Source organism: Podarcis liolepis, assembly GCF_965112155.1.
Source record: "Podarcis liolepis genome assembly, chromosome: 15".
NCBI classification, from domain to species: Eukaryota; Metazoa; Chordata; class Lepidosauria; order Squamata; family Lacertidae; genus Podarcis; species Podarcis liolepis.
Window position 1 is genome coordinate 11,362,170 of NC_139566.1, and position 11,117 is coordinate 11,373,286.

Sequence of the window (11,117 nt, forward strand, 5' to 3'; positions counted from 1 at the left end):
GACCCAGCTGGGAGACAGCCGTCTCAGCCCAGACATCGGCTACGTGGTCCTGACCACTCTGTGCCCTGCCCTGCGAGCCCTGGTAGGCGACGGCCTGAAGCCCTTTCAGAAAGATGTCATCACGGGCCAGAGACCCAGTTCCCCGTGGAGCGTTGTGGAAGCCTCAGCCAAGCCAGGTAGGAAGGAGGCGTCAGAGAGGCAGGAGGTGGGTTGGTTTGGTGGTCGTTTTCCTTTCCATAAATCTTGATTCTGCAGCCCTAAAGGCCACATTTTGCAGAGCTTCCTGGTTAAAGCCGGTTGGATAAATCTGCTTATTTTGTGTAATTGGTTGGTTGTTAGTTCTCTCATGTTGCTAATATTGTTTTGTGGCTTGTGAGTGCTATGGTAGTGATTTGTGAATCTTTTGCTGTGGTTGTGCCGTTTAGCTAATAATAATAATAATAATAATAATAATAATAATAATATGTATATCCCGCCCTCCCCAGCCGAAGCCAGGCTCAGAGCGGCTAACAACAATATAAGTAACACAACATTCTAAAATCAATTCATTTTAAAATCAATTCAAAATCAAATTCATGGCAACCATTGGGCTAGAGTTCTGTGAGGATTACCAAAGGACTGTGCCTTGGCCAAAGGCCTGGTGGAACAGCTCTGTCTTGCAGGCCCTGCGGAAAGATGTCAAGTCCCGCAGGGCCCTAGTCTCTTGTGACAGAGCGTTCCACCAGATTGGAGCCACAGCTGAAAAAGCCCTGGCTCTGGTTGAGGCCAGCCTAACCTCCCTGTTGCCTGGGACCTCCAGGATGTTTTTGTTTGAAGACCGTAAGGTCCTTCATGGGACATACCAGGAGAGGCGGTCCCGTAGGTACGAGGGTCCTAGGCCTTATAGGGCTTTAAAGGTTAAAAGCAGCACCTTAAACCTGATCCTGTACTCCACCGGGAGCCAGTGCAGCTGGAAAAGCACTGGGTGAATGTGATCCCGCAGCGAGGACCCCGTAAGGAGTCTCGCTGCGGCATTCTGCACCCGCTAGAGTTTCTGGGTCAGTCTCAAGGGTAGCCCCACGTAGAGCGAGTTACAATAATCAAGTCTGGAGGTGACCGTCGCGTGGATCTTTTCAGTTCTTTCATTTAGCGATTTATAGAAGGTGGTTGTTTTATTGCTGATATGTAGAGGTGGAAGGGACCCTGTGGATCATCTAGTCCAACTCCCTGCAATGTGGGAATATGCAGCTGCCCTTTATGGGGATTGAACCTGCCACCTTGCCATTACCAGCACCATGCTCTAACCAACTGAGCTATCGTTTTACAGATGATTCGTTAATTGTTCTAGACGATTTGTGTTGTAATTGTGATGTTCTATTATGCTATTGTTATATCTTGTTTGTGATCCGGTTTGTGACTCGTGGGAGTGAAAAGCAGCATAGAAATGAATGAATGAATGAATGAATGAATGAATGAATGAATGTGTTATAAAAATTGTAATGAATGTATGAATGAATGGGTTCTTCTGGCCCAGGGGACGGGATGAAAAGTGATGTTGCACGCTGAAGTTCAACCACCCCACCTAAGCAGCCTTAAGGACCGTAAAGCTTACTCTTTGTACACATTCGAATCTTCTGAAACTTACGTTTTATTTCCTTATTCATTTATTTTTATGTGTTCTTATACAGCTGCTTTCCTGGTTTTTTCGGGTGGCATTCTTGTTTCCACGCTGTGCCGTGCATTTGTTTCAAGCTGCACACCGCTAAGATGTTTTTCGAGACATCAAGCGGTGGAGAGATGCTTTTAAATAAATAGAACAAAGCGTCCTGCAATTAAAACAGTGAAAGCAGGAGGTTCATGTCAGGAGACCGGAGTGTGTGTGCGTGCGCGCTTGTCTAAACAGGTTGTGTCTTCGAGAACCAGCGAAATAATAGAAATGGGAGATTGAGGCAGGCTCTTTCTGGCTAGGTGCACTCCTGGTCCATAAGGATTTTGTGAGCTCTCATATTTGGGGCAGTCATGGCTTGCTCATTCATTCCTGTGGGTCTTTTGGGGCAGGGGCGGGGAGCTGGGATGTGGCACTAAGTGAAGGCATCTGCTGGTGTTTCTCCATGTGCTTCTCGCCCAGGCCCCCACGCTCGGTCGCTGAACGTCTTGTACTGGCGGGTATCGCGCTTGGCTCCACTTCGCAGCAACCAGCAGCGCTTCCACGCTTTCATCCTGGGCCTCCTGAAGTGAGTAGAAGACATGGGCGGGGGGGGGGGGCTGTAGCTCATCTGCCTTACATGCAGAAGGTTCCCGCTTGTTCAGTCCCCAATGGCATCTCCAGGTCGGGCTGGGAATGCCCCCTGCCTGAAACCCTGGAGAGCTGCTGCCAGTCAGTGTGGACAATATTGACCAAGCATATCACACGGTGCAAGGCAACTTAAATCTTTTTTTTATTAGATTAATATTTATTATGTTTTCCATTTTAACAAGCCAATAAAAGCCACTTTGGAAACATTCCAAATTATAATGCAATCAAACAGTCCAAATTTTATGCCAAATTATAACACGGGTGGTGCTGTGGGTTAAACCACAGAGCCTAGGACTTGCCGATCAGAAGGTCTGCAGTTCGAATCCCCGCAACGGGGTGAGCTCCCGTTGCTCGGTCCCTGCTCCTGCCAACCTAGCAGTTCGAAAGCTAGTCAAAGTGCAAGTAGATAAATAGGTACCACTCTGGCGGGAAGGTAAACGGCGTTTCTGTATGCTGGTCTGGTTCGCCAGAAGCGGCTTAGTCATGCTGGCCACATGACCCGGAAGCTGTACGCCGGCTCCCTCGGCCAATAAAGCGAGATGAGCGCCGCAACCCCAGAGTTGTCCGCGATTGGACCTAATGGTCAGGGGTCCCTTTACCTTTACTTTTTTATAAATCTTTGGTTGACTCCCCATGCTCTGAAGTTCGGGGAATGATGATCTCACATTGTGCTGCATTCCTTAATTCATCCAGGTAATTCCAACGAAACATTCCAGTGTTGATCCTTCATTTATATTTAACAGCCTCTGAATTTGTCCAGCAGGCGGATTCGTCCTGCAAGGCAATTTAAATCAGCCCTTTACTCAAATCCATGAGGACTAGGGTCTTGCTTTCTTTTTAGGGCCAAGGCCCATAGCGCAGTGATGGAGCGTTTCCTTTGCATGCCCAAAGGTCTCAGCTGCAACCTTTGCAACCTCCCTGAGGGGGGAAGGATCCCTACCCGAAACCCTGGAGAGCTGTTGCCGGTCAGTATTGAGTCAGGTAGACCCAAAGGTCTGATTCTACAAGGCAGCTTTCAGGCATTGCTACGTTTGATGCTAAAACCCTTTGTCTTGGCCTGTTCGTCCGTAGCATGATGTCCCAAACACATCATTGAGACTGGAGGCAAGTCTCCCTTCAGTAGAAGTACGGACTTGGCAAAGAACTCTTATCTTCTGGCTCCGCCTAAACTCAACCCCCCCCCCCCCCGGTTTACTATCCCTAGTACTTCAAGACTCCCATAAAAGTGCCTGGCTTAAAACTGTCTATCAAAAACTTCACTCTTGTGGCCTATCCCCCCCAACACCTACTCACTATGGGCCCTACTAAAGCAAACAGTCTAATTGGTTGACATCTAAAAGATATCGAGCATGAGAACAACCTGGCCACTATAAGGAAATTCTGCCCTTGGTATGTTCATTTTCCACCTCTCCATTCTGATTCTCTGGCCCCATATCTGCACAAACTTATTATCCCAAAATACAGACGTGCCTTTACACTTGCAAGACTGAATGTTTTGCCATCTGCGGTACTTGAGGGTCGATTCCAAAAGATCCCGCCTGAGGAACGCCTTTGCCCCTGTGGAGATGGTAGCACTGTAACAGCGGCACACGTCCTCCTGTCTTGCGCTCTCTACAAAGACCTGAGGAACGAAATCATCACCCCACTCGTCCTAACCATCCCAGGGCGCTCAAGCACTGCCACAATGTCCTTTCTTCTATCAGATCAAAATGAGCAGATAACAGCAAAGGTTGATAGGCTCATAGCAGGGGCAATCAGAATAAGGGCCACTAACTGTCGGCTGATTCAGGACTTTAAATTGTGCTCTTATATCACATTTCCTTTTCTGCGTATACTGTAATGTTTTACTGTTGCTATGGCCATTGGCTAATGCGAATAAAGTTTTATCTCATCTATCTTATCTCCGTAGCATGAAGCAGTTGGAGCAGTGGTTTGCCAACCTGCAGCGGAACTCAGGTAAATTTGGGGCACCCCACGTTTTTTATTAGCACCTCCACGACGTACTGATATTAGGCAAGTGCCTGTGCATTACTCTTTTTGGTGCCTGCTAAAACCCTCTTTTGTTTAAGCACACCTACCATAGAATCATAGAGTTGGAAGGGACCCCTGTGGTCATCTAGTCCAACCCCCCCCTGCAGTACAGGAATCTCAACCCAGGCACGTATTTGAATATAAGCTTTTATATCTGGAACTGCAGGGGGCAGGGAGAGGGAATTCTGGTTTTTATTTATATCTTTAAATTTCTTAGGTTCACTTGTGGGGGGTTTTAAATACACAAGAATTAGAAACTTGGTGGTGGTGGTTCTTTTAAAAAGTGAAAATGGAAGATTAATTCTGCTCCCTGGTGTCACACCCTCTACTTTCAACCCCACCCTGTGCTCCTGGAAAATCACAGAATTGTACATTTGGAAGGGACCCCAAGAATCACCTAGTCCAACTCCCTGCATGGATAGCCCTTCTCAAACTGGGGTCCCCAACTGCTGTTGGACTACAACTCCCATCATCCCTGATCACTGGTCCTGGTAGCCGGGGATGCTGGGAGTTGCGTGGTGAGTTCCCGCCTCCCGCCAGTAGGAAATAATGACACGTGACACAAGTATTTAGGTTAATGGGCTAAAATAGGCCACAGCTTTATTGGTTACAGGTAAAGAGCAATATTGGCTTAGGCATTGGTCCTAACCGACTCTCCGGCTTCAGCCTGTTTGCTTGAAGACCGGGAAGGGTTAACACCAGCAGGGGGAGCCCTGCTGATGCACATCAACTAGGGACTCCCCTGGGGTCACCGCTGGGGGGGTGCGCTTTAGGCCCTGACCTCCATAGGCTTCGGACGACGCCACGCCCCCCGGAATCCTTTACCAGACTACCCTTCAATATTTGGGGGAGGTGATGGCGCTCCTCCCCCCCAACACATCTACATAACAATACCCCTACCAATGCCTAACCGCCAATGCTGAGGAAGTTGTGACGATTTGCTACGAGGATGCGAGTGGCGCTGTGGGTTAAACCACAGAGCCTAGGGTTTGCCGATCAGAAGGTCGGTGATTCGAATCCCTGTGATGGGGTGAGCTCCCGTTGCTCAGTCCCTGCTCCTGCCAACCTAGCAGTTCGAAAGCACGCCAAAGTGCAAGTAGATAAATAGGTACTGCTCCGGCGGGAAGGTAAACGGCGTTTCCGTGTGCTTCTGGTTCGCCACAAGCGGCTTAGTCATGCTGGCCACATGACCCGGAAGCTGTATGCCGGCTCCCTCAGCCAATAAAGCGAGATGAGCACTGCAACCCCAGAGTCGGCCACGACTGGACCTGATGGTCAGGGGTCTCTTTACCTTTATCTAGGCAAAAAACCAAACGGCCAGTGCCAATTTGCCAAGTGGAAAAAATTCCTACCAGGCCTCTTAACGGCGACCAACTGAGGTCCATAGCAAGGTCAGAAAGGAAACCTTGAAGGGCGGGAGGGCGGGAAACCTAAACAGCTGAGCGGCCAAAGAGGGAGATCCCGGGCTGCGCTGTGCGGGTGTTGGGGCATGAGCCCGCAACACCACCTCCTCCTGAGGTCAGAAGTGGCTTTGTAATCCAACAGCAAAGTTGAGACAGACTTAGAGGGCTGCGTTTCTGACCTGTTCATGCCGTCTCCCGACCCCACAGAGCTGATTTCGGCGCTGTACTTGCCCACCGCCTTCCTGGTACTCAGCCAAGGCTTCTGCTGCCGCTGGGCCGACGAACTCCTCCTGCTGCTCCAACCGCTCTCCATGCTGACCTTCCAGCTGGACCTCCTCTTCGAGCACCAGCACCTGCCCCTCGACGTCCGGCCGCCACCCCGGCGTCCCACCCCACCGACTGAGCTGCTGGCCGGTACCCAAAAGGCTCGTGGAGGGAGCCGAGTCGCTTTGCCCAAACGCCCGCCTCCTCTCGCCGGCCTGGCGGAAGGGCCCGTGGCCCAATCCAGCCCGCTCCATGAGCCCCAGGCCGGGCCGCCTTTGCACCAGAGACTCCTGCGATGGGGTGACCGGCTGAGCCACACCTTCCGAGGCGGCGAGGGAGCCCCCGAGGCGGAGGCGGGCGCTGAAGGGAGCTGCCAGGAGAGCGAAGAGAAGCAACAAAGCTGGTGGGAGCAGCTGAGCCGGGCTTCGGGGGTCTATAGCGAGCCCCCGAAGCAGGAGGGCTTCCCTCACACCCACTGGACCAAGCTGAGGGCGGCTCTGGGAGAAGCTGTGGAGGCCGCCCGCAGCGGGGCTGGAGAAGCCAACGTGAGCCCCGACGTGCTGCCCCAAGCGCCCAGCCCCAGAAGAAGCAGCTCAGTGGAGAGCCCAAGGCAGGCACCCGCTATCTGCGAAGAAGGCAACTCACCCGTAGGGGAAGCTGCAGGGAAGCCAGAGGCGACCTGTTTGCCTGATGCCCAGGAGGCAGCCGAAAAGGTTGATGGCGCTGGAACTGCAAAGGGAAACTGGCTAGGGTGGCTCTTTGGAGCAGCTGCTCCAGGATGCGCCAATGAGGCCGATTCTCACCTGTCGAAATCCAGGTAAGTGGATGGCCAGTGGGGGAACCTGAAGCCCATAGCTGTCAACCTTCCCTTTTTTGCGGGAAATTCCCTTATTCCAGAGCCGCTTCCCGCTGCTATCCCGGATTGTTAGCTATCCCATAGACTGTCCCCAGGACAGGTGAGGCGGCTGATCCCTTAAATTTCGAGGCTCCCCGGGACAGGTGAGGCTGCTGATCCCTTATTTTCGAGGCTGCTGATCCCTTATTTTCAAATCTGAAAGTTGACAGCTATGCCTGAAGCCAGCAGGCCAAATGCGGCCCTATGAGCCTTTCTATGTGGCCCTTGGAACTATTCCTCAGCCCACACCCCTTCTTCCAGGGCACACCCCTCACCAGCACTGCTTCCCACCCTCCTAGAGCATTTTCGCTTGTCTGAAATTGGGACTCCGATCCCTTGAGAACTAACCTCCCGTACAATGGAAATATTTACATCAGTTTCTCCGCCAACTTTTGCCTCTGGCCCCACCCACTACTTTCATGTGGCCCCCGGAAGGGAATGTGGCCCTCCGACTGGAAACAGCTTCTCTGCCCCTGAGTTTAAAGCAATCTGGTCAGAAGTAGCGGCTCCCTAGGAAATATATAAGGCGAGTTATTCTCGCCATCTCCCGCTTGTGAGCTTGGTCCTTGCCAGCACTCAGAATTAGCCAAGTAAGACAGACTTGTGTCCTGAAGGCAGCGTGGTTCTCCCTAATTTTTCCCAGTGAACTCCTGGTTTGCCAGAAGGGACAAAGACACAGCTCTGCCTGAAAAACTGGGATTCGAACCCAGGCCTTCCAGACTCAAAAGTTAGGACTGTCCCCTGCCTAATACTCCAACCAAGTACCCAACTTTCAGGCAGTTTTTCCTAAATGTCTCTAATTAAAATTGCACCCCCAATGGCAAAAAAGTGGGTTTTTCTTGTGGGTCAGGTATATTCTCTTTCCTATCCAAGCAGGCGCCCATCAAGCTGGTTGCCGCCCACCATGAATATCCTGGCTCTGGTGATGAAGGGGGCACCAGCCGAGAAGAGCTGGCCAGAGGAATCGTGGGAAGACGTCCCACCAAGCCCACAACAGCCGTACAGGTGAGCCATCCTCTCTCCGTGCCCAGGGCTGCAACAAAGTGTTGCAGCGTGAAGTGCTTCTGCTGGGGGTTTCAGGCCCGCCACTCTATTACCCCTCCCGCTCTGGGTTTTCCATCTGTCCCACCCCCCCTCAGTCCGTATTCTGTGCCCACTGAGCATGCTCAGTACTCCTTAGGCTCGGAAGAGGGAGATGTGTCCCCCTTAGGATTTTCCTTTCCTTTCCTAAACATTTCTTAGTACTTCTGCAAAGACTTTGGCGTGGTAGAGCATGAGACTCTTGATCTCAAGGTCGTGGGTTTGAGCCCCACGTTGGGCAAAAGTTTCCTTCATGGCAGGGGTTGGACTGGATGACCCTCGGGGTCCCTTCCAACTCTAGATTCCCTGAATCTGCCAATTCTTCTGAGTGGCCATATTGGGTACTTAAAGCAACGGTACTTACAGGAAGCTTGATGCATATCTAGTCAGACCATGGCCTCATCCAGTATACCTGAAGCAGCGTTTCAACCCCCATCGTTTTGCCCGGACACTGAGGTCCAGCTCCGAGGGCCTTCTGGCGGTTCCCTCGCTACGAGAAGTCAAGTTACAGGGAACCAGGCACAGGGCCTTCTCGGTAGTGGCGCCCACCCTATGGAACGCCCTCCCTTCAGATATGAAGGAAATAAGCAGCTATCCTATTGTATTTTAGTGTTTTGCTGGAAGCCGCCCAGAGTGGCTGGGGAATAAATAATATATTATTATTATTATTATTATTATTATTATTATTATTGGCTACATGGGCTGGCAGTGACATTTCAGGGATTCAGGCAGGCCTATCCGGAGGTGCCATTGGGGACTGAACCTTCTGCATGCAATGGTGGTGTTTCGTGCCCCTTCCCCTAGCATCCGTTCTCAACCTGTGGGTCCCCAGATGTTGTTGAACTACAACTCCCATCACCCCTAGCTAGCAAGGCCAGAGCTCAAGGATGATGGGAGTTGTAGTCCAACAACATCTGGGGACCCACAGGTTGAGAACCGCTGCCTAAGGGATGTGCACTTTGAAAGGAGACCCGTCTGTATTTTCGTCGTGTGTCGCTCCCCGCTCAGTCTGTGTCGTCCCTCTGACTCCATCCAGGGCCGTTCGCGCTCTCTGCGACCATGCCGGGAGCCGGGACGACCACCTCAGCTTCCGCAAAGGCAACGTCTTGCGGGTCCTGGACACGGTGGACGAAGACTGGATCCAGTGTTGCCACGGAGACCGCCGAGGCCTAGTCCCCGTCGGCTACACCTCTCTCATCCTGTGAACTGCGCAGGGAGATGGCAAGGCTGCGGCTGTTGTGGGGGGAAGTGGGGCACACCAGAGGATCACCCCACTCCTGCCTACACAAAAACACACTTTATAAACGCACCGCTGAAGGAATTTCAACAAAATGACATGGACACTAAGAAGTTGAGGGTGCCTACTTCCCCCCGCCCAGAATGCCTCATGAACCCCAAACCAATGTCTCTGTTCCTCTCCCCTCCGCCACGGCTGTGGGTGCAAATTCTGCCGCAGGGGGTTGGCAGGGCTCTCACCGCCTCACCGTTTCCTTCTTTCGAACTCTTCTCCTGCCTCTCGCCTGACTTGGCCAACTGCCCTTCTGCTCTCCCCCCCCCCCCGCTTGTGCTTGCTGCTTTCCACGATCGTGTAACACACACACTGTCGGCCAAACTATGGTTCTCATCTGTATATTGCATATATCTGTGTAGATATACATACCTATATATATATATATATATAATATTATATATTTCACCTTTCCTGCTGCTTTCATCTTGCGGGCGATCCTCACGTCTCTCTCCCCTCCCCACCCTGAAGTGATGTCGATCGTAGAACTGGAGACTTGGAAGGGACCCCTGAGGGGCATCTAGTTCAACCCCCTGCGGTATAGGTCACCAGCCAAGTGGATCGGGACCCGTCTGGCTGTCCCTACAGGGCCTCCTCTTGAACATCCACCCAGCCCCAAAACCACGGCAGAAACGGCTCCTGTCTGAAGACGGGCACCATCCACGCTCTCTTAAGAGATTGTGCAGAAGGGAGGGAAATAAAGGTTGTGAGAAAAGACAAGCAAAGAGGCGTCACCGTGTGAGATTGAATTGCTGCAGGCTGCACGTCTCCAAAGGGGGCAGCTTGAGAAAGATTGGTTGGCAAGCGGGGGCCCCAATGAAATGTTGCAGCCCCCTCCCAGGATACTCCATTCCACCCCCACCCTTACCATTGCTCCCAAGCCTGCATCAAAACATCTGGCATTCAGCGAGGCCAAAGGATGCACGGGCGGTCAGTGTGGGTGAGGGTTGCAGTTTTAATTTGCTGGGTGGGAGGCAAGGAATAGTGCGTCTAGCTGTTATCAGGGGGTCGGGCAACACTGATCGGCTTGCCTGACCCCTTCCCCACAGTGCTGTGTGGCAAGTGGCTTTTGAAACGAGTTTCAAAGCAGGTTGCAATATGGTGTGGGCAGAAATCCACACTGGCTTTGCCCAACCTTTCTGAACTGTAGTTCTGAGTTCCCCAGCTGCTACTCAAAGGAGGCCGGCCCTTTAAGAGTTAACGGGTCACTGTCCCAGCAGCCTCGATCTGCCCTCAATCAGCTCCCATTTGCCTGCCTGCAAAATGATCTCTGCTGGATCCAACCAAAGGCCACTCTAGTTCCTTATAGAAATGGAAAACCAGAGTTTGAGAGCATCATTTCTCTGAACACCAGTTGCTGGGGAGCAAGAGCAGGCGAGAAACAATGTTCTCATGCTCTGGTTTTCCATTTCTATATGGGGCTAGATTCTGGCCTTTGGTTGGATCCAGCATGGATCATTTTGCGCCTAGACAGGATAGAAATAGACTCCGGACCTAGGAAGGAGCTGGCTTATACTGTGCAGACTTCAGACTCTTAGTCCAGTGTTCCCAAATTAGGGTTTCCAGCTGCTTTGGGATTACAATTCCCATCATCCTTGCTAGCTAGAGATGATGGGAGTTGTAGTCCAAAAACAACTGGAGACCCAAGTTTGGGAAACACTGCTTGGTCCAGGTAGCTCTGTATTGCCTATGCTGACTGACAAAAGCTCTCCGGAGATCTAGAGGGGTATGTGTGTCTCTTTCCTAGCCTTACTTGGATGTCGAGACCTTCTATTTGCAAAACAGATGCTCTCCCATTGAGCATCCCCAAAGTCTCGGACAGGGGACACTCCTGGCCCTACCTAGAGATGGAGGAAGCTGAATCTAGGACCTTCTACATTC

General features: G+C 51.7%; 1 protein-coding gene across 4 annotated transcripts in view; it reads left to right on the plus strand.

Moving 5' to 3' along the window:
• Positions 1 to 9,961, plus strand: part of RUSC1 (RUN and SH3 domain containing 1) — a 33,778-nt gene extending 23,817 nt beyond the window's left edge. For 3 of the 4 annotated variants that reach the window (XM_083477503.1, XM_083477506.1, XM_083477504.1), the window contains 6 exons: positions 2 to 176; positions 2,108 to 2,213; positions 4,185 to 4,231; positions 5,917 to 6,790; positions 7,742 to 7,873; positions 8,985 to 9,961. In XM_083477503.1, the coding sequence (XP_083333629.1) occupies positions 2 to 176; positions 2,108 to 2,213; positions 4,185 to 4,231; positions 5,917 to 6,790; positions 7,742 to 7,873; positions 8,985 to 9,153 (1,503 nt within the window). In that variant the 3' untranslated portion in view covers positions 9,154 to 9,961. The remainder of the gene's footprint in view (position 1; positions 177 to 2,107; positions 2,214 to 4,184; positions 4,232 to 5,916; positions 6,791 to 7,741; positions 7,874 to 8,984) is intronic. The other variant, XM_083477505.1, reaches the window with a different exon arrangement.
• Positions 9,962 to 11,117: the final 1,156 nt, after the last annotated feature.